The sequence below is a fragment of the Hemitrygon akajei genome, chromosome 7, assembly GCF_048418815.1.
Source record: "Hemitrygon akajei chromosome 7, sHemAka1.3, whole genome shotgun sequence".
Classification (NCBI taxonomy): Eukaryota; Metazoa; Chordata; class Chondrichthyes; order Myliobatiformes; family Dasyatidae; genus Hemitrygon; species Hemitrygon akajei.
The window spans coordinates 93391982-93419956 of NC_133130.1; the positions used below are offsets into that span (position 1 = coordinate 93391982).

General features: G+C 42.2%; 1 protein-coding gene across 9 annotated transcripts in view; it reads right to left on the reverse strand.

The window, feature by feature from the left end:
* Positions 1 to 27975, reverse strand: part of LOC140730680 (pleckstrin homology domain-containing family G member 1) — a 218340-nt gene that overhangs the window by 31847 nt on the left and 158518 nt on the right. For all 9 annotated transcript variants that reach the window (XM_073051450.1, XM_073051444.1, XM_073051445.1 and 6 more), the window contains 3 exons: positions 9921 to 10021; positions 2355 to 2424; positions 1073 to 1119 (listed from right to left, as the gene is read on the reverse strand). In XM_073051450.1, the coding sequence (XP_072907551.1) occupies positions 1073 to 1119; positions 2355 to 2424; positions 9921 to 10021 (218 nt within the window). The remainder of the gene's footprint in view (positions 1 to 1072; positions 1120 to 2354; positions 2425 to 9920; positions 10022 to 27975) is intronic.

Sequence of the window (27975 nt, forward strand, 5' to 3'; positions counted from 1 at the left end):
GTTTAGTTTTGGCACGGAGCAAAAGATCGAAACAAGGTATAGTCTCTAGTATCATTTCTGCTCTTGGCAAGGAGTACAGCAGATCACTTTTGTCATTGTTTGCTTCAGGCTCCAAATCAAATACAAAATGCATGACTGGAAAATTGAAATATTCCTTTAATGTCCAAAAGCACATTTAAACATCTTGATAGAACTGAAATTTAATCACTTTTTTTAAAAAGTAAAACTTCCACATCATTCATTCAACAAAAACTTAATGCTGTTTAATTTCTGTTTTAAAAAAAAATAATTCTGAGTGAGATAATGGTCACCGAACCCCACTGCAGTCCTCTAATGACGAACGAGTGTTCGACCTTGGCCGCGGATGCTGTCTCTTTGTGACTGCACGAGTTCTCCATGTTTCCTCCCTGATCCCAAAGACATGCTGGTTGTTAACTAACCACTATAAATTGTCCCTAGTATTGATGGATAGCAAGAGGATAATTGGTGAGGGGAGGGGGGATGGGAGGAGGGAGTTGATGGACAGAATGGAAAAGGTTAATTTAAAGGGAGGGAATGGGATTAATAGAATTCCTCCCATAGCCTGCATAGTTACAGTGGGATTCTCTCATGTCATAAGAAAAATATGCAACTGTAAGATCTAAACTTCCAGATTCCATTATAATGCTGTCAGCTGACTGCCAGGTTTAGCTCCAGTGAGAGTACAGAGAAACAAGCGAGGCAGCAGAGCTTCTGGTAGACTGCCCTGGAGAAATTGAAACCAAGGAAAAAAGATAAAAATAAAAAATTTTAAAAATCACCTTTTCTTCAAAAGCAATGGAAGCATTGTTCAAGTTATTGGATGTCTACATGATAATTTGAAGGAAATTTTGATCTAATTGAGTAACTGGGAAACACAAGATTGCTTTGACTCTGATTGAACCAATGCCATCATTATATAAAATTGGGCATGATGTAAAACCAGCATTCACTAACAGCAGTTCCCCAAGGGATGGATGAAGTTACAATTTCCCTCTTAACTGACCATTTAATAGCTTTAGGTCCAGCCCTCACGTTAATAATGCAGACCTACCTGGGATAGTTTGTGCAATACTGTGTATAGATGTGGAACTCTTCACTCTGAAAGAATCAAGATTAATAAACACATCAGACCCTGCTCGTTCAGCAAATGTCCCAACGTTAGATACATTAGACCTGTGATGGGTTTCAAACACACCACCATCAGTGAAGACTACGCCACACCAAGACAGGACCTCCACAAAGGCTGCACAGGTTCCGTTTCAATGTTTAACTGAAGTACTTCAATTGCTTAAATGAATCCCATGGGGAAGGGAGAATTTTTTCCCCTCTTTGGAGGGGAAGTCCTGAACAGAAGTTCTTTACCTACAAATGAATGCCATGACGTTCAGGGTGATATCAGGAAACACCTCAGCACAAAGTTCTGGGAACTCCTCCAAACACTTTGAGGGTAGGGGGTGGGCACATGAAAACACACACTTGAAAGAACAAGTTTCTGTTGGCTACAAGTCTCATCTGAGTCTAAGAAGAGTCATGAGTTAACACCCGGATTTCAGATTAAGAGGTGTAGCTCAAATGGTTAGGCTTTCTCACGTCTCAACTGGGACCAGTGGAAAGTACCGAACAGCGTCAAACCAGACAACACTCAGACAGCTTTACCCTGTACCCCACGGTTTTGACATTGTTTCCATGCTATAATATCCTCAACTCAACAAAGTCCCAGTTGATGTGATATTATCAAAGAGATACTTGTTGAAACAAAAGATGTCGCCATTGTTTCACAATCCAAATAAATAGAATTGAAGTATATTAATACAAAGTTAGTTTTGAATTAAACTCAGGTGATCCGAAGACATTCGGTTGGCTGTTTCCTTGCCCTATGCGGCCAGGTGTGGCACAGTGAACAACCATTAGGGCTCTAGGGACCCAGGTGTGATTCTGACCATGAAAGCCATCCACATGGAGTCTACATGTGCTCTCCACCAAAGCGTTTCCTGATACCACACTTGAATGTCATGGGTGTGACTGGAAACCAGAACATCTCGCGTTTCAGACGCATCCCAAGCTCCTGTTGGTTGGTTAACTGGCTGCTGACAGGAAAAGAACCAAAGGAGGATTGATGACCATGTGCAGGGGTACATCAGAATGAGAAGGGAATGGGCACTGAAGGGATTCCTCCTCTGGAAACCATCAGGAACCCATTGGGTCAAACAGCCGCCATGCTATTCTAAAGATAGACAGGAAGCAAAAAACATCGCAGTCCTACGCACACACAAAGTAAAAGTTGCCTTTCTTTCAAGCTTGCAAACTTACTCTGAGGTCACAGCAGCATTTACCTTTGCTACAAAACATTCTGCAATTGCAACTGGGTCACTGTCACAGCTCTCCAGGTCATGAAGCAGTTCACTGTAAATAAAAGGGAAAGACGCATTTTAAATAAATACCTACAGATATCATTCCGGGAGCTCCTGATCAGTAATTTATAACTCAGTGCCAAATTAGATGCTTGTAACACCATCTTAAAAATACAACCACAGTGCTTTTCATAACCTCAAGGCCACATTAGTCTTCATGATCCTAAAATACTTTAGAAACATAGCATGTTGCAATGCTGTCCATCTGTAGATCAGGTGCTCTTGAAGTAGGGCTGTGATAACCAGTTATTTGAGACAAGTGGGAGGAGCGAAATCGAAAGGGTCTCAGCCCAAAACGGTGACCGTTTATTCATTTCTATAAATGCTGCATGACATGCTGAGTTCCTTCAGTGTTTTGTGTGTTGCTCTGGATTTCTAGCATCTGTGTCTGAGAGAAATGTTGGCCAAAACACAGGAGGAAATGGTCCTGCTATTATAGCACTTAAAGTTGCATTATATTCTATTCACAGCTCAAAACAAGAAGCAGCCCGTGCAACGAAAAGTAGCATTCATGCATGAGCTGTAAAGTAGCAAGTAACATTTTCATCACAAATTGCCAAGTAATTACCATCTCCAACAAGAGCATCTAACCTCTTACTCTTGACAAAGAATAACAATGCCAATTTTCTCAAAATCCTGGGGATTACTATTGACCAAAATTTAAACTGGATCAGCCACAATTCGAGTGAGCAGGTCTGCAGCTAGATATGCTACAGCAAGTGACATGTCCCTTAACACCAAAGCCTTCCCACATCTATAAAAAGCACACGTCAGCTGCATGAGAAATTTGCTACAGGTTGAGGACTCCGAAATTCAAACAACGCCGATTGTTTCTAATACACTTTACATAAAACCTAAAGAAAGTAAAATACAAATACATGCACTGTTAACTTTTTATCAAGATGCAGCATCGTAGGTGGAGACTGAAAGCCTGCCATTGTTTGTTGTTGTTGAACACCTGATTCAGGTATTCTCCCAATGCCGCTGAGCTGCTTTTGTTACCCTGCACACGTTATATTGATGGTATGTAACAATGTTTACTGTTAAGTACATGTGTGTGATGAACAGGTGTAAGACAAAAACTGCTTACCAGTAGCACATAAATTCAAAGTGAGGAATGATGGTGATCCCAAGCTATCTCATTATATATTCCAAAATCCAAAACACTTTTGGATATGGGGTACTAAACCTATACTAGCAACTTCAACAACTCCAGCGCCACACCAGTCAATATATCTTCTTCAACGGTGCCCTCTCTACTACATTGAACCTTCATTCCCTCGACTGCAGAGTGTACCATCGACAAAATGCACTGTGGCTATTCTGCACGTCCTATGCCCATAACCTCTACCACCAAGGATAGGGGGTAGCAGGTACACAGGAACAAATTCCCTTCCAAATTGTCTACTATCCCAACTTGGAACCAAATCCTGATGAAGAGTTTAGCCTGAAATATTGATCGTTTATTCTTCTCCATTGATGCTGCCTGGACTGCTGAGTTCCTCCAGAATTTTCTATGTTGCTTTGGATTTTCAGCATCTGCAGAATCTCACTTTTTGGAAGTAAATCTGCAATCTTTCATTACTGCTGGATCCAAGTCTAACTGGGCACCATGGTAGCGTAGCGGTTAGCACAATGCTATTAGAGCTTGGGGCACTCCAGAGTTCAATTCTGATGCTGTCTGTAGGGAGTCCGTACGTTCTCCCTGTGGAATGCACAGGTTTTCCCCAGGTGCTCCGGTTTCTCCCCGCAGTCCAAATACATACTGGGGTAGGTTGATTTGTCAATGTAAATTGTCCCATAATTAGGTAAGGGTTAATCAGGTTTGTCAGGGATTGATAGGGTGGCATGGCTCAAAGGCCAGAAGGGCCTACTCCGCGCTCTATCGTGAAATAAATCAATTAATCAATTAAGTCCCTATCCAATGAATATCAAAATTCACAATTAATACTACCTAATTTAAATCAATATTGTTTACCTTCTAACTGATTAAATATTTGGTGAAGATAGATGGCACTTGCAGATTTATGTGCAGTTTTGGGCCCCCTATTGAAGAAAGGATGTGCTGACATTGAAGAGGTTTCAGAGGAGGCTCACAACAATGATTCTGGGAACGAAAGGATTATCGTATGAAGAGCAATTGATGACTCTGGTCCTTTACTCACTGGAATTTTAAAAATGGGGAGGGGGAATCTCATTGAAACCTACTGAATGTTGAAAGGCCTAGATAGAGTAGATAAGGAGGAATGTTTCCTATATTGGGGGAAGACTAGGACTAGACAGTAGAGCCTCAGAATAAAGGAGTGTTCATTTAGAACAGAGATGAAGAGGAATTTCTTTAGCCAGAAATCTGTAGAATTTGTTGCCACAGGCAGCTGTAGAGGCCAGGTCATTGGGTGTATTTAATGCGGAGGTTGAGAAATTCTTGATTAGTCAGGGTGTAAAAGGTTACAGGGAGAAGGCAGGAGAATGGTGTTGAGAATGTAATGGATCAACCATGATGTAAAGGAGGGACAGACTCAACAGGCCAGATGGCCTAATTCTGTTCCTGTGTCTTATGGTTTTATGATTAACAATGTCTAGGTAAAAAAACAAATAGCCTGCATAATGAGGTGCAAGTTGGTTAGGCGAGTGGGCAAAAAGTTTGCAGATGAAGAGTGTAATGTGGTAAAGATGAGAATCATCCACTTTGGAAAGAAAAAAAACAGAAATCTGAAGTCTAAATTGAGCAAAACCAAAATCATTGTATTAAGGAATTTGGGAGATGCTTACTTGAAACATAGTGACCTATCCAGCCCCTTCAGAATCGTAATCCTTTTTATTCATCTTGGTTACTCAGCCCTTTAATGTTGGTCCTTCACACAATAAAAAACCTACAAAACTCTCCGCAACGTTTCATATTAATAGGGTTTTTTTGAGAGATAGCAAATAAAAGTGCTTCCCAACATTACTCCGAATGTCCCTGTTCTAATGTTAAGCCTGCATATGCTGAAATTCTTCACAAGGAGGTAGTGCTGACAGAGAGGGAAAAAAAATCAAAGGTTTTAGATCATACATTCCCTCATTTTCAGTATTTGGGAATAATCCAACACCAGCATTATTCTGATAAACCTTTGCAGTACGCTCTCTTAGGAGATGAACTAAAAACTCTCAGAGCCAACTAAAACCTATGAACTAAACATTGTTTCCATCCTTCTGCATTCTTGTTTGGCAGAACTTCTTCCACTCAACCATTTCAAAGTGATATCACAGAACATGACCACACAGTACAGGTCCTTCAGCCCCCGATATTGTGTTGACCTTTTAATCTACTCTAAGATCAATTTAACTCTTCCCTCCTATGTAGCACTCCAATTTTCTTTCATCCCTCTGCCTATCTAAGAGTTTCTTGAATGCCCCTTATGTATTTGCCTCTACCACTACCCCGGCAGGGCTCACACACACACACACACATGCACATGCACATACACACTGTGTAAAAACTTCTGACATCTCTCCTATATTTTCCTCCAATCATTTTAAAATGAAACCCCTTTGTATTTGTGTACATCCATGCCTAGCCCCCAAAAGCTCGCTTATTTTTGATATTTTCTCCATTTGAAAAATAATCCAATTCCTCAATCTAAGTGCCTTTCTTAATACACGGACAACCTACATTTAGTATGGTGAAGCAGTGAAGTACCACCATAATGAAATACCAGTTGTTTTAGTAGAATCTGCAAATCTATTAACAGGAGAGGAGAGCCAAGCTCAGCATCTTCTCCCAGGCCAGGGGGTCTACTCATGCTTTTCTCTTCATCTCCTGCCAAACAAAAGCCCCAAGCCCAATCTTACTGTCCCTCACCAAAAACTGCCCCCCAGTTCTACCATCCTAATTGGATGGCACACATTCCTCATCATCCCTGATCTTCAACAATAACCCAAACAGGCTGAAAGCAGAACAGACTGCTCTTAGAGAGCTGCTAAATGAAATGCCTACAGTATAACAGTAAAAATATGAACCAGAGCATTACAAGTGCATTGAGAATTGATAAAAGGCTCATATCAGTGACAGCCTCCCAGATAACCTAGACCCCTGCAATTCACATACTGAAAAGTCTACAGAAGATGCCATCTCCCTTGTGCTACATTCAACTCTAGATCACCTCAGCATAAGAATACACGTCAAGATGCTACCCATCGTTTAAACTTCCATACCATAATAACTGATAAGCACATCACTTGGCTCTTGGACATGGCACCATCATCAGTAACTGGCTTCTGGACTTGCTGACTAGCAGATCTCAGTGTGTGTGAACCGGCTGTAACATTTCATCCACCCTGATCCTCGTGCGCCCCAGGGTTATGTCCTCAGTCCCCTGCTGGGCTCCCTCTACATTCACAAAGGTGGAATGAAATAAGCGCCAACATGATAAGTTTGCCAGTGACCACCTCTCCTATAATCTGGATCGAGAATAATGATGAGATGGAGTATGGTAAAGTGATTGCAAAGTTAAAGTCAGCCCACCATGAATACTTCCATCTATAACCTATGATGCTTTGTTACTTTCTTTTGTCCAAACACTAACTGCTGAACAACCATCTTTGTACTGTTGGCCAATTTGTAGCTATCATTTCAAGTCATTCATGAATAGATTGAAAAGCTGAGCTTCCAGCACAGATGTCTGATAAGACCTACTCAAACTGGTGAATCAACCCATTCCTACCAAATCTTAGTTTTCACCCCACGCCATGTCATTACTCTGGGACCCAGGTTTCTGAGGCACTGTTTATTACTATTACACAGGAGTTTGCAGGTTGCAGAAAACTTTAATAAAACGTTTGATGGAAATGCAAATGTAAACCGATCCTGAAAGAACCTAAACTGTCTGCAGCTATTACAACTGCTCACGTGTTTGCTTTCTAAGCTGTACTTTGAATTATAACACGATTTATATTGGTGGAATCAGGTGCCACTGAGTCTGTTATTTCATGTTCAGCCATCTTCACTTCTGCACGTCTTAACATGTGCAAGACAGCAAAAATGCTTCATTACTTTCAATGTCCGTTTTATCCTGTTCTCTCACCCAAATCAGAAAAATGCAGATCTATTCCTCATTCCAGGAGCCTTGGATGCCTGATGCAGGTTCATATAATCATGTCATTGTGAGGAAATGCTTCAGGAGCAGGAAAAGAGTTCTTTCCAAAAGACATTAATCTGAAAGACAACTGTTCAATGTTCTACAGGTGGATAGCATTAGTTTAAATTAACATCATGGTTGGCACAGATATTATGGGTCAAAGGACTTGTTCCTGTGCTGTACTGTTCTATATACACAAGGAGATCTAAAATATCCCACAAAACCATCCATGGAACACTATTGTCCCTGGTGTTCTTTCCAAGACTGTATGTTCTAATATGAGTACTGTTGTTTACTGTGGTAAAGGTGTCTAGGGTTCTGGATTCCCAAAGAGGTTTGAATATGCAGAAGTCTTGTTGGTTGACAAATGCTCCCATAGCAAATATGGGAGTAAACATGTAATGTAAATACTGAAACTGTATTTAAATCACCCGCTGCTAACTTTACTTGAGGAGAAAACCTCGATGTAATGAGTTCAGATATTCCAAAGAGAATTCTCCCGCCATATCTCCTCCCAAATGCCTGCTCGTGCTGAATAAATACTTCTCACGCTAAATATCTCCATGTGTCTCATTCTTCAATGTCACAAATAGGCCAATACTGTACCATGAATTCAAATTCTCTGCAACTTAAAGATCTTGTATACATTGTGAGAAAGGTGATAGACATGAATTTAACAGCAGCTTTTCAAAAAGGGGTTGTTATTTTTAACAAGGAGCAGGGAGAGTGGGGAAAAGGCAGCGGAGTAGGTCTAATTAGCTAGTTCCTCCAAAGAACCAACATCAGGCCAGCTGGCTAACTCTAATCTATCAAATTCAATGAAATGAAATAATAATTGTTAACATACAGCAATGTGTTAAAGTACAGACCCTTCAGCCTATGATGTTGTGCCAACCTTTTCATCTACTCCAAGACTAACCTAACCCCTCCCACCCACATAACCCATCATTTTGTTTACATCCATGCGCTCAAGAGTTTCTTAAACATTCCTTATGTATCTGCCTCTACCACCGCACCTGGCAAGGGGCTCCATGCACCCATCACTGTGTTACAAAAAAAAACCTACCCATGACATCCCCCTACACATTCCTCCAAACACCTTAAAATTATGCCCTTCATGTTAGCCATTATTGCCCTGGGCAGAATGCACTGCTTGTCCACTCTGTCTATACCTCCTCTATCTTGTATACCTCCATGAAATCACCTTTCATCCTACTTCACTCCAAACAGAAAAACCACCACTCTTTCAAACTCTCCTCTTAAGATGGGCTCTGTCATCCAGACAGCGTCCTGGAAAATCCAAAGCTCCACATTCTTCCTATGATAAGGCATCCAGAACTGAAGACAATATTCCAAGTGTGGTCTAACATGTTCTCAGTAATATTTTTATTTGCAAGTTAATGAAGTTGATTCTATGGCTGTTGTTACAAAGTATTAAAAAGATGTAGAACTAGATGGGGGACAAAACGACTTCATCCTTTTGGGACCAAGGCATCACTGAGAAAGCCAGCATTCATCAACCTGTCCTAAATGCCCTTAAATTTAGTATTTTGTGATACCATTTTAATGCCTGTGAGACTCCCAGGCCAGAATGGATAAGGATGGCAGATTTCCCTTCCTGAAGAACATTAAGTACAGTGGTCAACATTGTTGACAAAATTTCAATCAATAAAATAGTCACAGGTGATGCAATGGGTTTTGACCAACCTCTGGATTGGCTGGGCTATGCTGTCAATGCATCCAGTAAAAACTTGAGGTTAGAACTGACAGAATGGATGGGGCGAACAGTTCAATTCCACAGCTCTGTCTATGTCCTCCAGCTACGCCTTCAATGATCCTTGCTCTTCTTTATGACCAGTGCTTTTCCCACTCTCTCACTTCCTCTACATTAAGCTGAATTACAGTGACACTGAGCTGAATTAGAAGCAGCTGTTTAGTAAAAAAGTGTTTTAGTAGGTACTTCGAAAGGAAGAAAGAAGAGACAGAGTGGTACAAGAGAAATAATCCCAGAACACTGGGCTCTGCTTGTCTGCCTTTGGTCAAGCAATGAAAAATCAGCAAGTTTTCAAAATTGGCTGAATGGGGTTCTAACATTTCAAATCACATCTCATTTGAGAGGAGAACAGCAGAGATGAACAGTTTGCATTTCGGTATCTGTGAGCCAATTCACCAGAAAAAGAAGAAGAAGAGAGTCCTTAACTCTGAGCGGAGTCATTGGGACGTCGTCGTGACGGCATTCTTTTTTGCAGGCTTTCTTGTTTTTACGAGGCCGAGTTGCTAGCTTGATGCTCAACCCAGCACAGATGGAAAGTGTGCAAGGTAGAAAAGTACAGAAGACAGAGGATTTATTACAGCAGGACCAGCTTACCTGTTGAAGCGATAGATGTCGCCAATATTCCCAAACAAGGCCAAGCGGTCTTCTGTCCCCAGGGGGAGCCTTGATTGGTCCATGATACAGTCAAGATAGTCCTAAGGAGCACAAGACCAACATATTAACACAAAGCAAGAAACAGATGATAGCACCATCCAGCACTAACCTTACAATGCTTTCCATACACCTGGATTCCTTAACAATTGGGAAAGTAGCTTAACTTCCTTTTATTCTCCACCTGCCCCTTCGGATCAAGAATGTTTTATCCTTCTACTCCCATTAGAAGGAATCTCAAACATCAATTATTGGAACCAGTTTCAAAATTCAATTTCTGAGAATGACCATTTTGGGTCTAAGAATAAAATTCCTGGAATAAGCTCCATTATGGCCACTAGCCCCCACCTCCCCACCCCCCACCCCCAGCATTCAGGACATCTTCAAGGAGTGATGCCTCAAAAAGGCAGCATCCATTATCAAGGACCCCTGTCACCCAGTACTTGTCCTCTTCTCATTGCTACCAATAGGGACGTGGTACAGGAGCCTTGAAGGCACACACTGATTCATGAATCACTTTTCCCCTCTGCCATCAGATTTCTGAATGGACATTGAACCCATAAACTGTAGCTCACTACTTTTTATCCCCTCTCTTTTTACACTGCTTATTTAACTTTTTATATATACTTAGTTTTTAAAAAAAATTATGTATTGCAATCTACTGTTGCTGCACAAGAACAAATTTCATGCCATATGCCAGTGCTATTAAACCTGATTCTGATTCTAAGTTTAAGTATTTTAGAAGTTATTCAACCAAACAGGCAAATCAGTTTTTAACGTTCACACCAACATCCTCCCAACAGTTGTCTGCACACCCCTCCATTTCTTTATTGACCATTTCCAATATCAATTGTTTTGCCTCAGCAGCCCAAATGTTAACAAGCTTTACATTCCCCACTCTGAGTTAGTTTCTCCTGCACCCAGTTTTGGTGATAATGTAAGTTTGCTCACTCAATTTAATGTCCATTCAATCTAATACACTGATAATTTTTAAAAATACCTTTAAAACAAATCTAGGGAAACAAAGCCCTAGCATGTTCAGTGCTGCCTGCTGGAACCTAGGGTTTACATGTTGCCTGGCCCTTTTGAATTAATTTCTCTTGTGCACCCACATCTTTTTTGAAATCTGCATGCCAGGACAATGCAGAGTGTTTAACAGCTTGTCAGTGTTTGCTTCAAGGTGAAAACAGCCAAAGTTAATTTACTGAATTAACTCAAATAGAATCATGAAAAAAGAGGCCATTCAGCCCATTTGGTTCTGTGCTGATTCTCTGAAGAGCGATTCCAATGAGCACCACTGCTCACTGGATGAAGGTAGCCACCAGGATGAAAATGAAGGTCAATTACACCAGAAACTAGCAACCAAAGATGAAGGGTGTCAGCCTTACACACAACAGTAGCCAGTAAAGGGCCCAGAGCCAAGTGCTGTGGATTGGAGTACAAATGAACAAACACCAGTTGGTGGCATTCAACCGAGCACATGAGATCCATCACTGGAACGTCTGCATTAGATATAATAATGTTCCTCCATCCACTTGCGGCAACATTAGAACTCAACGGCAAGATCAACAGACCATTGAAAACAAACATTTCCGTCCACCAGGACCTGAACAATATCCCTTACCATCACTTGGACACATAACTGCACACTTGACACTGTCAGAGTCATAGAGTAATACAGCTCAGGTCCTTTGGTCCAACATTCCATACTGACCACCCAACAATTCCCAATTTCCTTTGTTCACCCCATGTCCTTCTAAAGCAAAGGTTCCCAACTTTTTTTTTAATGCATGGACCCCTACCATTAACCGAGGGGTCCACAGACCCAGGTTGGGAACTTCTACTTTAAGGTCACGTACCTGTCCAAGTGCTCATTAAAATGATACTATAGTACATGCTTCAACCTTTTCCTCAGGCAGCTCATTCTGAATTCACACGAATTATTCTTGAAGTTGCATAGAAAACTGAACACAGGTTACAGGATGTCCAATATGAAACATGAGAGAGACCCAAAAATAAGATGCCTGGCTCTGCACTTTGTCATGAACTCCAGAACAACACCCAGAAAACTTTATTAGGACACTCTATGCATGAGCAGAAAATTATAAATTCACTAGTTTGTTACTGTGGTCACTCAGATCATGGCACACACCTGAAGAAAATAGTGGAACTCAGGCAGCCAGGCAGCATTAAACTTGTGGGTCAAGAATCCTCTTTCAGAACCTCTGCACTTCTCCAGTTCCTCCACAATGCCCAATCTACAAACCCCGATCAACCTTTCATTCTCCCAAATGAGCAGTAGGTCATCTAGGTCCAACTCCCTAACACGGTCTGTAAGGAGCTGCAAATGGATGCAGCTCTCGCAGATGTAGTCATCAGGGGTACCGGAGGTCTCCCTGAATTCCCACATCATGCAAGAGAGCACACCACTGTCCTGACATGCATTTGTCACTCTACCAATGCAATGATAAAGAAAGACTTGTGCACCATCTTGTTTTCCTTGAAACGCTTAATGTGTACAAATTAGCAGCCAAGCTTTGTTGCTGACAAACATATCTAGATTTCAGAACTACTTCACTGGCTGCAACACACACTCTGGCTATTGATCCTATGTAACAGTTTCAGAAGTGACAGACTAATCAGTTTACAGATCATTTCCTCCCAACAGTCTAGAATTTACAATTATTCACACATCTCTTACAGGTTTTCTTCATTATCACAAATGACCATCCAACATATTTACCAGATGTAAACACACTGCATGCATCAATATTAAGATTAGTCCATCATTTGTAAACTTTACCGACATTTTTCAGTGGTTTCTGGGTACTCTCTTTCCAAGAGTTACAGTATTGAACCCCGAGGGCCTTAGATTAACAATATCAGGCTCCTAAATAACACCCTGCTCTTCACTTCTACCTTTTGCCAACTGTCTTTGTCTAACTGATTTTCTTCATGTTCTTCACAAGATGTTTTCTTTTTAAATGAAAGAGCAGTTCTGGATTTAGGAAGAGTCAATTCCAAAAGTAAAATAAAGGCCTGGATTAATTAGTGCTTTGGATCTGGGTGCAGCTTAAGTAAAGAGTATGGAAACAAAACAAGATGTATATTAAAGATTAGCTCAGCTTCCAAGTCCAAAACCTGAAATGTTTTCAAATGCACAATCCACACTGCAATCAGCATCTTGTAATACAGCCAATAACAGTAAGTGATAATTCACAAGGAACTTACCCACTTTGATGCAGTCTTAAATCTTTGCTTTAATTCTGCACTAATCAAAACCTACCATGCCTCCAACATTAATCCCATTTGCTGACAAAGACAAGAATACATTTTAATTTGATTGTAATTTAAAAGCTTCCAAAATAACCCTAAACTTTTTTTTAAACTGGTAAAATCAAACATTTCTACTTTGTGTTTCTACTCAACAAAGTACAAATGTTTGTAAATGCACTCAGTACAGATTCAGAATCCCTTGAAAATGGCATCATAGGTAAGCTGGGTCGTAAAGATTGACCTTTGCAAATCAAAGAACTGAATACAGAAATTGGGATGTTATGTTGAAGTTGTACAAGACATTGCTGAGGCCTAATTTGGAGTATAGTGCACAGTTCTGGTCACCTACCTATATGAAAGATATCAATAAGATTGGAAAAAGTGCAGAGGATTATAAGGATGTTGCTGGGACTTGAGGACCTGAGTGATAGGGAAAGGTTGAATAGGTTAGGACTTCATTCACTGGAGCACAGGAGAATGAGGATAGATCTTAGGGGTATACAAAATTATGAGGTGTACAGATGGGGTAAATGTAAGCAAGCTTTTCCTCCTCACTGGGGTTGAGGTGAGAAGAGAACTAGAGGAGGTAGGTTTAGGGTGGAATTTTAAAGCAGAACTTCTTCGCTCAGAGGATGGTGCGAGTGTGGAATGAGTTGCCAATGGAAGTGATTAATGTGTGTTCAATTGAAATATTTAAGAGAAGTTTGAATAGGTACATGGACAAGAGGTGCAGGGACAGTCATGGTTAGGGTACGAGTAAGAAGGACTAGGCAGAACAGTTCACATGGACTGGATGGGCCAAAGGGCCTGAGTTTGAGCTGCAGTGCCCTGAGACTCTGACTAGTGTGTGTGAGATGAAAGGGAACTTCCAATGGTGATACCAGCTGCTACTCAGTACTAAACGGAAGCAGTATCAATGATCTTTCCCAATACCAACTGGGAAATCTGGACTAAATTCTGCTGCCAAGATCAACTACAAAAGCAGGTATTTTCTCAGATGCAAAATTAAAACACCACCAAACCTTGCCACAATTAATCTCAAACCAACTGAGCCCAAGTACTTATTCTTTCCCCTTACCCAATGAGGAGACATTAATAGAAAAGATACAACATTCCATAGAGGATATGTATCCTTCTGGATGCCAATATAAAGGACACAGGCAGTATTACAAAACAAGGCACTCTGACTTTGATCAAGCTCTTTCAATTTCTTTCCTTTTCCCCTAACCAACAAAGTTCCCCAATGCCCTTCAGGCACAGATCCTATGAGATGATGAACTGAAGGTCATCATGATTCCTGCCAATGCTACCGACTCCTTTCCAGGTAGCATGTCAGTCAAAAGTCTGGCCGATCCCTCTTTCCTTCCAACAGGACACCCGCCAAAAACCAGCAAATTCCACTTCAATGAAGCTCAAGACCAGATTCTTCCCGATGCTCACAAATAAATACAACACAAGGTGATGGCCGTTTACCCAACTGGATAAGGCAACAAGGAGAGACCAGGTAATGACACCAAGGAATGCTGTTTGAAGGGAGAAAAAAATACCTGAAAAAAATATGGAGAATTCCATTGACCTTTGGAAGAACGAAGAGAGGGAAGGGGACTTACAGTGCCTTGAAATAGTATTCAGCTCCCAACCCTTTGTTCATATAAATGAATATTACAACCAGGGATTTCGAGCAACTTAACTGAGAATTTTTATTTCTGAATCACGTCCTTTTTTTTTGGGCTCTCCTGTGGGGGTGGGGGGGGGGGGGGTAAAAAAAACCAGGGATAATTGTAAAGTATGAAAAACTAAAAATTCAGAAACCGAAATGTCAGCAGCTCAATACCCTTTTGCTCAGTATTTAGTTGAACCACCTTTCACAGCTATTACAACCAGTAGCCTTTTTAGACAAGTCTCTATTAGCTTTGCTGAACATGATGGAGCCCATTCCTCCTTACCAGCTGTGCCAAGCTAGTTGGGGAGCAGCGTTGTATGGCAGCCTTGAGGCCTTGGCAGAGATGTCTGCGAGTTAAAGTCAGGACTCTGGGCCACTCAAGTATATTGATTTTCTTCCTTTGAAGCCACTCCATTGTTGCTCTGGCAGTGTGCTTTGGGTGTTCCCTTCGTCCACCATCAACTCTGCTCTCAAACGCATCTCTCCCATTTCCCACATATCTGCCCTCACCCCATCCACCTGCCACCCCACTCGGGATAGGGTTCCCCTTGTCCTTATCTACCACCCCACCAGCCTCCAAGTCCAACGTAAAATTCTTCGTAACTTCCGCCACCTCCAATGGGATCCCACTACCAAGCACATTTTTCCCTCCCCCCACCTTTCTGCTTTTCACAGGGATCGCTCCCTACGCGACTCCCTTGTCCACTCGTCTCCCCCATCCTTTCCCAACGATCTCCCTCCTGGCACTTATCCTTGTAAACGGAACAAGTGCTACACCTGCCCTTACACTTCCTCCCTCACCACCATTCAGGGCCCCAGACAGTCCTTCAAGGTGAGGCGACACTTCACCTGTGAGTCGGCTGGTATGGTATACTGCGTCCGGTGCTCCCGGTGTGGCCTTTTATATATTGGTGAGACCCGACACAGACTGGGAGACCGTTTCACTGAACACCTACGCTCGGTCCGCCAGAAAAAGCAGGATCTCCTAGTGGCCACACATTTTAATTCCACGTCCCATTCCCATTCTGATATGTCTAACCATGGCCTCCTCTATTGTCAAAATGAATCCAAACTCAGGTTGGAGGAACAACACCTTGTATACCAGCTGGGTAGCCTCCAACCTGATGGCATTGACTTCTCTAACTTCCGTTAATGCCCCTCCTCCCCTTCTTACCCCATCCCTGACATATTTAGTTGTTTGCCTGTTCTCCATCTCCCTCTGGTGCTCCCCCCACTTTCTTTCTCCTAAGGCCTCCCGTCCCATGATCCTTTCCCTTCTCCAGCTCTGTATCATTTTCGCCAATCACCTTTCCAGCTCTTAGCTTCATCCCACCCCCTCCAGTCTTCTCCTATCATTTCGCATTTCCCCCTCCCCCCACTACTTTCAAATCTCTTACTATCTTTCCTTTTAGTTAGTCCTGATGAAGGGTCTCAGCCCAAAACGTCAACAGCGCTTCTCCCTATAGATGCTGCCTGGCCTGCTGTGTTCCATCAGCATTTTGTGTGTGTTGTTGCTTTGGGTGTTGACCTGATGAAAGACAAACTTTCTCCCCAGTTTAAGCTTTCTGGCAGAGGATAGGTGGTTTTTATCCAGGATCTGTGCATTTACCAGCATTTGGGGATTTCTAGTCCCTCCTTCTGGAAAGCATCCTCATAGCATGATGCTACCCTCTACCATTCCTTACTGTAGGAATGGTGTTACCTGGACGATGCACAGTATTAGATTTACACCACAAATACCACTTAGTGTTGAGGCCAAAAAGTTCCACTTTATTCTCATCCGACTACAAGACCTTGTTCCACATCTTTACAGTATCTTCTAAGCGATGCTTTGCAAAGTCCTTATGAGCAAGAATATACGCTTTAAAAAAAAAGCCAGGGCTTCTTCCTTTTAGAAATAGCATTTTTACGCAAGGCCTTAGAGACTGTGGAGCCATGAACTTCATCTCCAGTCACAGACACTGACTTCTGCATCACAGTAACCTCTCTTACAAATGCCATTCTTCTCCGGTGATTAAGTTTAGAGAGGTGACCTGACTTAGGCAGTGCAGCTGTGATTTCATTTTTTTCCTACTTTTTCCATGATGGTATGTTCGGTGCCTTTGAGATGGGCTTGTACCCTTCCCCCAGATTTGTGATCTGCTATTATAATTTCCCTGACTTGTCTTGGATGCTCTTGACTTCATTTCGGTTTGGTCTGTTGAAAATCTACTACACTATTTGGCTTTACAGAGAGGGGGCTTGCTTATTCTTATGAATTCATTGAAAACAGGTGGTCCTCCTATTTTCTACGTCAACAAATTGGGTGTGTTGGTAAGGTAACATGGGGTGAATACTACTTCAGCCTCACAGTTTTGGCTTTTAATTTTTAGTACGTAAATTGTTGGCAGATTTTGCAATTTTTGTTTTGATTGATATGATGCACAGTGTTTTGTAGATTAGCTCAAAAAATCCTACTTCAATATATTTTAAATTTAGAAAATGGGACAGCAAAATGTGAAAATAGTTATGGGGACCAAATACTTTTTCAAGGCACCATAGGTAAACTGGAGAAGATGGGCATAGCCTTGGTTAGTACTGAACAAGCATCATTGGCTATGTGAGTCCCTCAGTTTTGCTTTCTGGTTTTATCATATGCCTTAGTCCCTGAAGTGGATCTTGAATTCCTAACATCCTGGTGGAGACAAGGGATGCGCCCACTGAATTAATGCTACCAACATTACAGCATCCAAAGACCACTTAAATACGCAGCTTGATCAATTTGAGGTTGAAGAACATGGCTGTAGTAATGAAAACATTGGATTCAATCCATCAATGCTGCCAAAACAAAAGCATTAAGTCAAATATTTCAACAGACATCCATTCCAGGCAAGGAGCCAACAGTAAAAAAAAATCAAAATAGTTTACATGGACGGACTCTCTCAAAATGAGCACATCCTGCCTACTGACATCACACATCATCCAGTTTCCCCATCCCTTGTGCTTACTGACCTCCATGAGTTTCAGATGCAGCAAACAGAGTTTACAATTTTCAGTGTTTTTTTAAAATCCCAGCATGGTCTCACTCCTGTGTCTTCATAACCTTCCTCTACCTTTACAAGTCTCAAGATCAAGGCTCTTCAAGTTCTGGAGACACAAGAGGCTGCAACACATCAAATGCTGGAGGAAGTTAGCAGGTCAGACATCTGAGGGAAAATAGGCAGTCCAAAGGACCTGAAATGTTGATGGCCCATTGTCTCCATTGATGTCACCTGATCTGCTGAGTTTCTCCAAATTTTGTGTGCCTCCCTTCAAGTTCTGCTTCTCATGCACTTACTCAACCTTCTACCAGAAAGCTATTCCTTCAGCCGACTATATCGCTAGTTCTAGGATTTCCCTCTCAAACCTCTGCCTCACCACCCCTCTCTCCCTACCAGTTTTAAAAACCTGGTAGCTTGTTCTTAATATTGGCTTATGAGATTTGCTTTTATTAGGGGTGGCACCATGGCACACCATGGCATAACAACATACACCATGGCATAACACTATTACAGCACCAGCAACCTGGGTTCGATTCCACCGTTGTAAGTGAAGAGCTTGTATGTTCTCTCCATGAACATGTGGGTTTCTTCTGAGTGCTCCGGTTTCCTCCCACATTCCAATGAACACAGGTTAGAAGGTTAATTGGTCACATGAGTGTAACAGGTGCTCGTTGGACCCGTTACCAAGCTGCAATAGCCAAATCATAATTATAATCAAACCCTGAGATTAATTCCCAAACAACACTTGTTGGACTATCCACTCATTCTATTGCCTCTCTGCTGGAAGGCCTATAGTACCTGCTCTGCCGGTATCCACAGACTGTTGATTAAAGGTACAAGCTTCATTCTGCAAAATTCTCAAACCATAAGGGAAGGAGCTTGGGAGTTTATGGTACACCTTTGTCAAGAAACATAGCAATTTATACACACTGGCAATGCAATCAGTTGTAGTCTAGGGATATGGCAGACATAGAAGATCCCACAGTGCTATTTGAACAGGAGTTCTCTTGAATGGGAGAACTCCATGTGAACAGTAATGCAGTGCACTTTTGACTGTACATTTGCACTTCCAAAATGAGTACGACCCACGATTCCAGCTTGGGAAAGAGCATGGCATCTGAGCCAGAGCAGACTAGTCTGGGGTTTAATTTACTCCTGTATACCAAAAGTGCGTGTGTTGAATTTATAGAAGATGTTGGTGAAGTAATTGTTGGAACAATGCATGCCATTCTGACGTTACAAGTATGGGTGGGTAGGGTGTTATTCAAGCAACCAGGGAATTAAATTAATGTTTAATGGAATGCTAGGCAATAGAGAAAAACACCCCTTGCCCCAAGTTTTCCCAAACAAATGGTTTTACCAAGGGTAAATATTAAGATCTTCATCAGAAGACAAGTCAGAAAACATTTTCGCATAGTTATTAATTGGCCACTGTAAAATTGCCCCCAATATATATTTGTGAGTAAAAGCATGGGGGGGGGGGGGAAGTTGATGAGAAACTGGGGATGAAATAAAATAGGACTTCTTGTAGGATTAGTGTAAGTGGTCTGCATAGACACATTGAACTGGAAGGCCAAACTCCGTGCTGTATGATGCTAAGTACACAAGTGCATTCACGTATAGTTCTGGAATGCAATTCAAACTGGAATTAGCCAAACATTGAACAAAAGGGATTTTAGGCCAAGGCCATGAAACTAGGAATGGATCCAGACAGCACAAAGTACTAGCTGAGAATTAAGCACTAATACAGGTGTGCTGTGGCCATTACAAGCTTGGATCACTGCCTGGGGTATTACAAATGCTGCAGTGTTGGCCCTCCCTTTTATGCTGACAAAGTTGGATCAAAAATTATGTGAACATTACCTAATATCCAACTTTGCTCATTTTGTAACCTGGACACATAACAGCATAGCAAACCTTCTAGACGGCAAGACACTGTTAATCGTGACAGGGATTTGCCAACCTCTACATGTAATCAACACAAATCAAGCAAGAGAGCTTGCACTGAGTGACCTGCTGTGAGGAAACAGGGATGATGGAAGTCAAGGACATTCCTCCACTTCAGCTGATTTCAATTTGGTAATTGCTAAAGGGAAGAAACGGGATCTCTGATCCTTTCTCCATTAGTGACGGCTGTGATAGCATAGACAGAGCAAATTCTCGGTGGCAGGGAGGTCAGTAAACAGCAGCCACTACATTCGAAGAGCTAGAGGTGGGAAAGTTCTAATTAGGTAACAGAGTTGGAGAAACTTGGGGCATGAACCTTAGAGGAGTTACAAATAGCGGATACAGTTTTGAATAATGGATAGTCAGAGTACATTCAAGAGTTTTAAAAAAAGCATCTAGTTATAAACACAGAAAAGAGAAAAAAAATTCCAAGGTAATAGAAGTAGAGACACAAAACTACATCACCATTGCAGTAACTAGCAGAGGTATGGATCAAATGACCTCCTCCTCCATTTTAGATTATACAAGGCAAGTTCACTTTCTAAATTGATTAGTGGTGACAAAATGGAGGACTTTTAGCTCCAAACCACATTGCTGGCATCTAGTTATGAATCTACGTGCCAAGAGGTACATGGAGTCTTAGACTGGATAGAGTTCAACTTGCTACTCAAGAGACAATTCATTGTTCAGACCAAAAGAAAGGCTGGATAGCACTGCACAAGATTCCCCAAGAAATTCAGAATTTCCTTCAAAGTCCTGTTGTATAGACCCAGAGGGAGGAACAGTTAACCATTAAATTATAATTTTCAGATCTTAATCAAGGATGCTTTAACATCGATAACAGTTGTAGGTCTCAAGGGATCCACTGACATTTTGTTGTGTACAATGGAAAGAATTAGCGAATGAAAACAATGCCCTTATTTTCATTTGAGGAACAAATCAACCACAAAACGCCAGTAACCAAAATATAAAAGTGTGTTCATACCAATGCAAGAAACAAACACACCTCTAGATCACTCCAGGCTCACCTGTGTGCAACAAGGACACAACTCAAATGTTGAAACAATGTTTCTTTCAAAATACAGTAAAACTCTGATAACCTGGTACCCTCAGGACAGGGTAATACTGGACCTGCAAGTGATCCAGGCTTCAGAATATTTCTTGTTAATACCCCAACTCATTTCATACTACTCCCCCACCCCGAGAACACATAACAATTTAATAAATTTTTCAGTAAACTTGGAACATTTAAGAAGGGTATCAAACAGATCATCGTCCAAACAAGCCAAAACGTACAAGTTATCAGGAACTTGGCTCTGACACAAAGTTTTCCACATTCCCAACCCAGATCTGGATGTGCACACACCCCACGGTCCACATCTCACAACACCCACTCACACTCTGGACCGATGAGTGTGCTAGATGCCAAACGATCAGGATTTCTGAATATCATGGGCTTGGTTATAAGAATTTAACTATGAATATGTCCCTCCATGCTTGTAGACACAAAGTCATGGCTGCATTAGCTTTTAGAAGGTTGCATATTGCACTTCCAGTCTCTCCAGAATCTTTCTACCAACTACAAGTCGTAGAAGAAATACTGGCCACTAGCCATGAACACAATCAAATAAGGCACTGATTTGATCTGCATTCCATCCATTTTATCACTGATGCACCACAGCTACCTGAAAAGGATTGTTCAATAAAACCAACCATCTAGAAAACCAATGGCAACCATTGCGTGGGAATGAAATAAGAAAGCAGCAGCAGCTGCCATTCAACATGATCATGGCAGATCTGACCCAGGCCTGCAATGCCAGCTCCCAATAGCCCTCATCTGCTCACTGATAACCCCCATAATCCTCTGGGCTAGAGACTCGCCAGCCTCTGCAGGAAACTCTTATGTACCTCAGTTTAAAATGACTACCCCTTACACTGTAAAAGCATCCAAATTTAAAGATGCTTCAATCAGTGGGAACAGTGACATCTACCCTGTCTTACACACAAGAGGTTCTGCAGATGCTGGAAATCTTGAACAACACATGCAAAACGATGGAGGAACTCAGCAAGTTAGGCAGCTTCTATGGTGGGGAATAAGCAACAGTTTATTTCCCTCCACAGATGCTACCAGACTTATGAGTTAATCTACTCTGTCACTCTCCCTCACGTAATGCTTTAATAATATCACCCTTCAAGCACCAAAGAATATACAGAACAAATGCAAAAGCCTACCAGGAAATGATTTAGCACCTGACTCACCTGGTCCCTTTTCCTGCATCCCCTTTAAACTTACTGGGTTTACTAGACAGCGCATGACATCTGAATGACTGAATTAGCATTCAATAATCCAGAAAACCTGCCAGTCAAGTACCAAGATGCTAAATGTCAGAGTAATGAAGAGGTTTTGCTGCAGATTTAATTTCTTCAACAACTCGTGATAAGAAAACTCAGTCATCCCAGAAGTAGCTGAGTGACTTAGTCTGCCTTCAATTTAAAGAGACCAAAACATCAAAGTTCCCCACCTATGCAAACACCATCCTAAAAGCACAAATCAAATGCTACAAATCCTAAATAATAATCATACAGATCGAGGCTAATATTTTAAGTCAATATTTACTCTCCAGATCTGGGAAAGGAAATCAAGAGATGTGAAGAGGACTAACATGCAGGGTTGAGACGGGCTCACGGGCAAGGCGAATAAACAACACCAAGGGAATACTTATGACATGGTGGAAGGCTGGATTGAGATAGCACAACGCAAAACAAAAATGGAGTGGAAATCAGACAGCATACTGTTTTTGAATGGGGAAAGGAGAATCATTGTGCTCTGAGGCTTCCAATCTCAGTAAAAGCCCAACAGTTTCAGAGATAATGAACTGAAGGTGTTGTCCTTTGAGCTGGGGTTAAACCTGTTTAAAACAAGAGGAGTCAGAGGACCAAGAGATCTGAGTGGGGCAAGATGGAGAACTTAAGAATCCAGTTACACGAGACTCACTGGGCAGCCTACCAGATCAGACAAAAGGTGGTTGATGAAGCCTTTAATTAGTATGAGAAGACATCAAATAAACCACATTGTATAACAGGGAGGGAGAAGGCCAAAGTTCCAACATTCTAAAGCATTAAGGACTTGGAAAATGCAAAGGAAGGACTGAAGGTGGCAGGTACTGCCTCAATTTGTGAGTATGGGAAGGTGCACTGACATCAGGAAGGGCATTCATAATGATTAAACTGCAACCTAGATGTCACAGGAAAACAGTCCCTTCAAGATGCTCACAAGAGGGTGATATTTTGCTGTGTTGGTGCTGGAAATGGAGGACAATGGCAAGTTGAGCACAAGTCTGGTTAGATGGAGGATGCAGGAAACAAGAATGAGCTGCACTATAAGAGGAATGCCAGCAGCAGCGACAAAGAAACTGGCATCATCTCACCGGGCAAGGAAAAGAAACTAGAACAGAATTCTCACAGGTGATCGGTTGGAAAGTGACAATCCATAGGGAATTGGTAGGATACATATTGGCTGTGCACTTATTCCCAGAATAGAGTTAGAAGTCAAAAGGGAAGTTGGAGACAGACCAAGCAAAGACAAGCAAACAGTGACATGTTATTTAACTTCATCCAGCTGTGATGAAAATATTATCGACTCAAGATGTTAATACTGCTTCCAGTTCAGCTGCTGAGCATTTTATTCCCAATATTTTCAATTTTTATTGCATAGCATGTCAACTCACATATAATGCAATTTCTTTATGGAATTCTGGAATTTCCTACCCAATAGCAGCGTGGGTGAATCTTCACAGCCTGCACCGACTCAAGTTACAGCAAGGTCACTTTGCCAGCAACACCACTGAATGAACAATTATCTTTCAAGTACTTCACTTCTCCCTTCCTCAGTTTTATTTACCGTACTTTGCCCACTGAGTTCAACCCTTGCTCAAGTTCAACCCTTAGCTGTAATCTCATCTTCTGCTCTCTTCATCACAGCACAGCTTCCCATCACACAATGGTTCGTTGGAGAAAGGCCAGAACAAAGCGACCCATCAGAGGATGTTCTCAGATAAACTGCAGTTTGTTAATACTGTTACCTTCCCCACCCAAGGTGAAATTTAAAAACGCCATGTGCTTACTCGGCTGGTTAGCACCACTGTTTTTGTGTTAGATTTACAGCACCTGCAGAACTTTCCCCCCTGCTTTTGGATGCTGCAATACCTATGAGAAGAGTCACATTAGATTCCCAGAATTAAGCATAAAGCCTCCTCAGTGACTTTCCCCACAAAAAGCTAGACAGACAAGAATACAAAACAAGAAAATAGGAGTAAGGCCTCTCAACCCCTCAAACCTGACTGCCATTCAATCGGATCATTGCAGCTCTGTTCAGCTCCTCTTGCTGCTAGTCCCCCCCCTCCCCAAAATGTCGATCTTTCAAATATTTATTCACTGCTATCTTAAAATAGATCTTATGATCTGGCCTCCACCATTCACAGAATTCCAGAGATTCACTACCTTCAAAGAATTACCAAAATATCTGCCCGGGGATGTCCAATCAAGAACCTATCAAGCTTTGCCTTAAATACACTCAGCAACCTGGCCTGAGGTAATAAATTCCACGTTTACCACCCTCTAGCTAAAGAAATTTCTCTGCATCTCAGTTTTAAATGGTTGCCCCACTACCCTCAGGCTGTGCCCTCTTGTCCTAGACTCCCCCACAACGGGAAACATCTTTTCCTCTGTCTAGGCCTCTCAACATTCAAAAGGTTTCAATCTAATCCCCCCTCATCTTTCTAAGTCCCAGCGAGTACGGATCCAAACCTATCAAACGTTCCTCGTATGATAACCCTCTCATTCCCAGAATCATTCTTCTGAACCACCTCTGAATCCTCTCAAATGCCAGCACATTTCATCTTAGATGAGGAGCCCAAAACTGGTCACAATACTCAAGGTGAGGCCTCACCAGCCTCAGCATCACATCCTTGCTCTTGTATTCTAAACCTCTTGAAATGAATGCTAACATGGCATTTGCCTTCCTCACCATCAACTCTACCTGCAAGTTAACCTTTAAGGTGTTCTGCACAAGGACTCCCAAGTCCCTTTGCAGCTCAGACTTTTGGATTTTCTCCCCACTTAGAAAGTAGTCCACACATTTATAACTACTAACAAAGTACATGACCATGCATTGTCCAACAGTGTATTTCATTTGCCACTTTCTTGTCCATTCTCCTAATCTGTCTCAAGTCCTTCTGCATCCTATCTGTTTCCTCAACACTACCTGCCCCTCCACCAATCTTCGTATCATCTGCAAACTGGGCAACAAAGCCATCTATTTCATCATCTAAATCATTTATATTCAGCAGAAAAAGAAGTGGTCCCAACACCGACCCCTGCGGAACACCAATAGACACTGGCAGCCAATCAGACAGGGCTCCTTTTAATCCCACTCGCTGCCTCCTACCAACCAACTAATGCTCTAACTGTGTCAGTAACTTTCCTGTAATACCTTGGACTCTTAACTTGGTAAGCAGCCTAGTTGTGTGGCACCTTGTCAAAGGCCTTCTGAAAACCCAACTATACAACATCCACTGCATCCCCTTTATCTACTCTACATGTATCTCCTCAAAGAATTCCAACAGGTTCATCAGGCAAGATTTAAGGAAACCATGCTGACTTTGTCCTACCTTGTCCTGTGTCACCAAGTACTCCATCAACTCATCCTTAACAATTGACTCCAACATCTTCCCAACCACTGAGGTCAGGCTAACTGCTCTACAATTTCCTTTCTGCTGCCTTCCTGCTTTCTTAAAGAGTGGAGTGACATTTGCAATTTTCCAGTCCTCTGGCACCATGCCAGAGTCCAATGATTTTTCAAAGATCATTACTAACGTCTCCATAATCTCTACTGCTTTCAGAACCTTGGGGTGCAATTCATCTGGTCTGGGTGACTTATGTACCCTTACATCTTCCAGCTTTTTGAGCACCTTCTCCCTTGTAGTAGTAACTGCACTCACTTCTCTTCCCTCACACCGTTCAACAGCTGCCACACTGCTAGTGTCTTCCACAGTGAAGACTGATGCAAAATACTCATTTAGTTCATCGGCCAGCTCCTTGGCCCCCAGTTATTATTTCTCTGGCCTCATTTTGAAGCAGTCCTATATCCACTCTTGTCTCTTTTTTTAAACATACTTGAAAGAGCTTTTACTATCCACTTACAGCTTTTATTAGGACTGACTTCCATTCTTACAGCACTTCCTAGTATGTAGGATTGATTTAAGTGTGCTCCCTTTTGTAACCTATAATGGATCATCAAGCTTAGCTTTTGTCCCAAGTGTCTGTAGTCAGATTTGAGTCCAAGATTTTTCGATTCAGCAAGAATGCCACCACAAGCCAGTGAGTACTTGAAGAGGACACGTGAAAGGGAACAGATCTACATGACCTTCTTTCAGACAACCAGCAGAAATAATAGCCATCTGGTATGCCACAAGCTGCTTTTGAGATAATTCAACACACATCAATTCAACCCACAAGACAATGACTCTTGATAACATGATGCCAAGCAGTGCACAACTGCATCCAGAACTCCCCACCCATAACCAGTTCTTCCATTCTTCACCCAGGTCAATTGCTCAGGAAGAAATGAATTATCGGTCAGGTCAGTTCACTGTCCTGCACAGCTATCAAAACGAGATGTGCTCAGGGAAGGGCCCTCTGGAAGGTCACCATCTGACCCCAAGCAACACTTTACCCAAGTGACTGCTTCTGGTACTTCTTACAAACTGCAGCCACAATATGAAGACCAAGCAAAAATATGACAAGGTTCCTTAGAAAGACTTGTATCCTCACAAGTTAAAATCAGAAAGTTGCCATGCTTTTAACTACCTCCCAACAAATATCTGTGAATCTGACCATCCTTTTATTGGGAGGTGGGGGAAGGAGAGGAGGAGGGAGTGAAAGTTGCTGCAGAAATTGAGGTCGGTTCAGTGGATCAGTGTTCGCCGTTTCAGTAACGTGACAGACCTGCAAACAGAACTGAATCCCAAATTAGCAGTGAGGGACGCAGCATGCCCACTGTCACTATGGAGTGGGGGAAGAGCAGTGTATGGGATAGGACATCAGAAGTTACAAGATGCTCATGGAATTAGAAAACACTTTGCACCATTAGTCTTGCATCAAAGCCTCAAATACTAAGTTCCCAACAGAACATTTCAAAAGCAGATTCTACCAGCTCAAAGACTGATCAATAATCAATTAGGCACCAAAAGAAAAGCCATGTGGGTTTTTGATGGGATTCTGGAAATTTTACTATGAGAATCAAGTTGGCAATTTTTTTTACTTGAACACTGATCACAGTTAATTCTACTTGAAGCTATCACAAGGGAGTTAAATGTACCAGGTCATGACACAGTTATCAACAGCATTTCACTAGAATGGAAACTCCGGTGAATTTGATATCAGGAAACCACTTGCATTGCACACGAGATTAATTTTGTGACTTTGTGCTGTGAATTGACCCGGTGTCTCAGGGACATTCCCTCCAGAGACTTGACCCGGTGTCTCAGGGACATTCCCTCCAGAGACTTGACCCGGTGTCTCAGGGACATTCCCTCCAGAGACTTGACCCGGTGTCTCAGGGACATTCCCTCCAGAGACTTGACCCGGTGTCTCAGGGACATTCCCTCCAGAGACTTGACCCGGTGTCTCAGGGACATTCCCTCCAGAGACTTGACCCGGTGTCTCAGGGACATTCCCTCCAGAGACTTGACCCGGTGTCTCAGGGACATTCCCTCCAGAGACTTGACCCGGTGTCTCAGGGACACTCCCTCCAGAGACTTGACCCGGTGTCTCAGGGACACTCCCTCCAGAGACTTGACCCGGTGTCTCAGGGACACTCCCTCCAGAGACTTGACCCGGTGTCTCAGGGACACTCCCTCCAGAGACTTGACCCGGTGTCTCAGGGACATTCCCTCCAGAGACCTGACCCGGTGTCTCAGGGACATTCCCTCCAGAGACCTGACCCGGTGTCTCAGGGACATTCCCTCCAGAGACCTGACCCGGTGTCTCAGGGACATTCCCTCCAGAGACCTGACCCGGTGTCACAGGGACA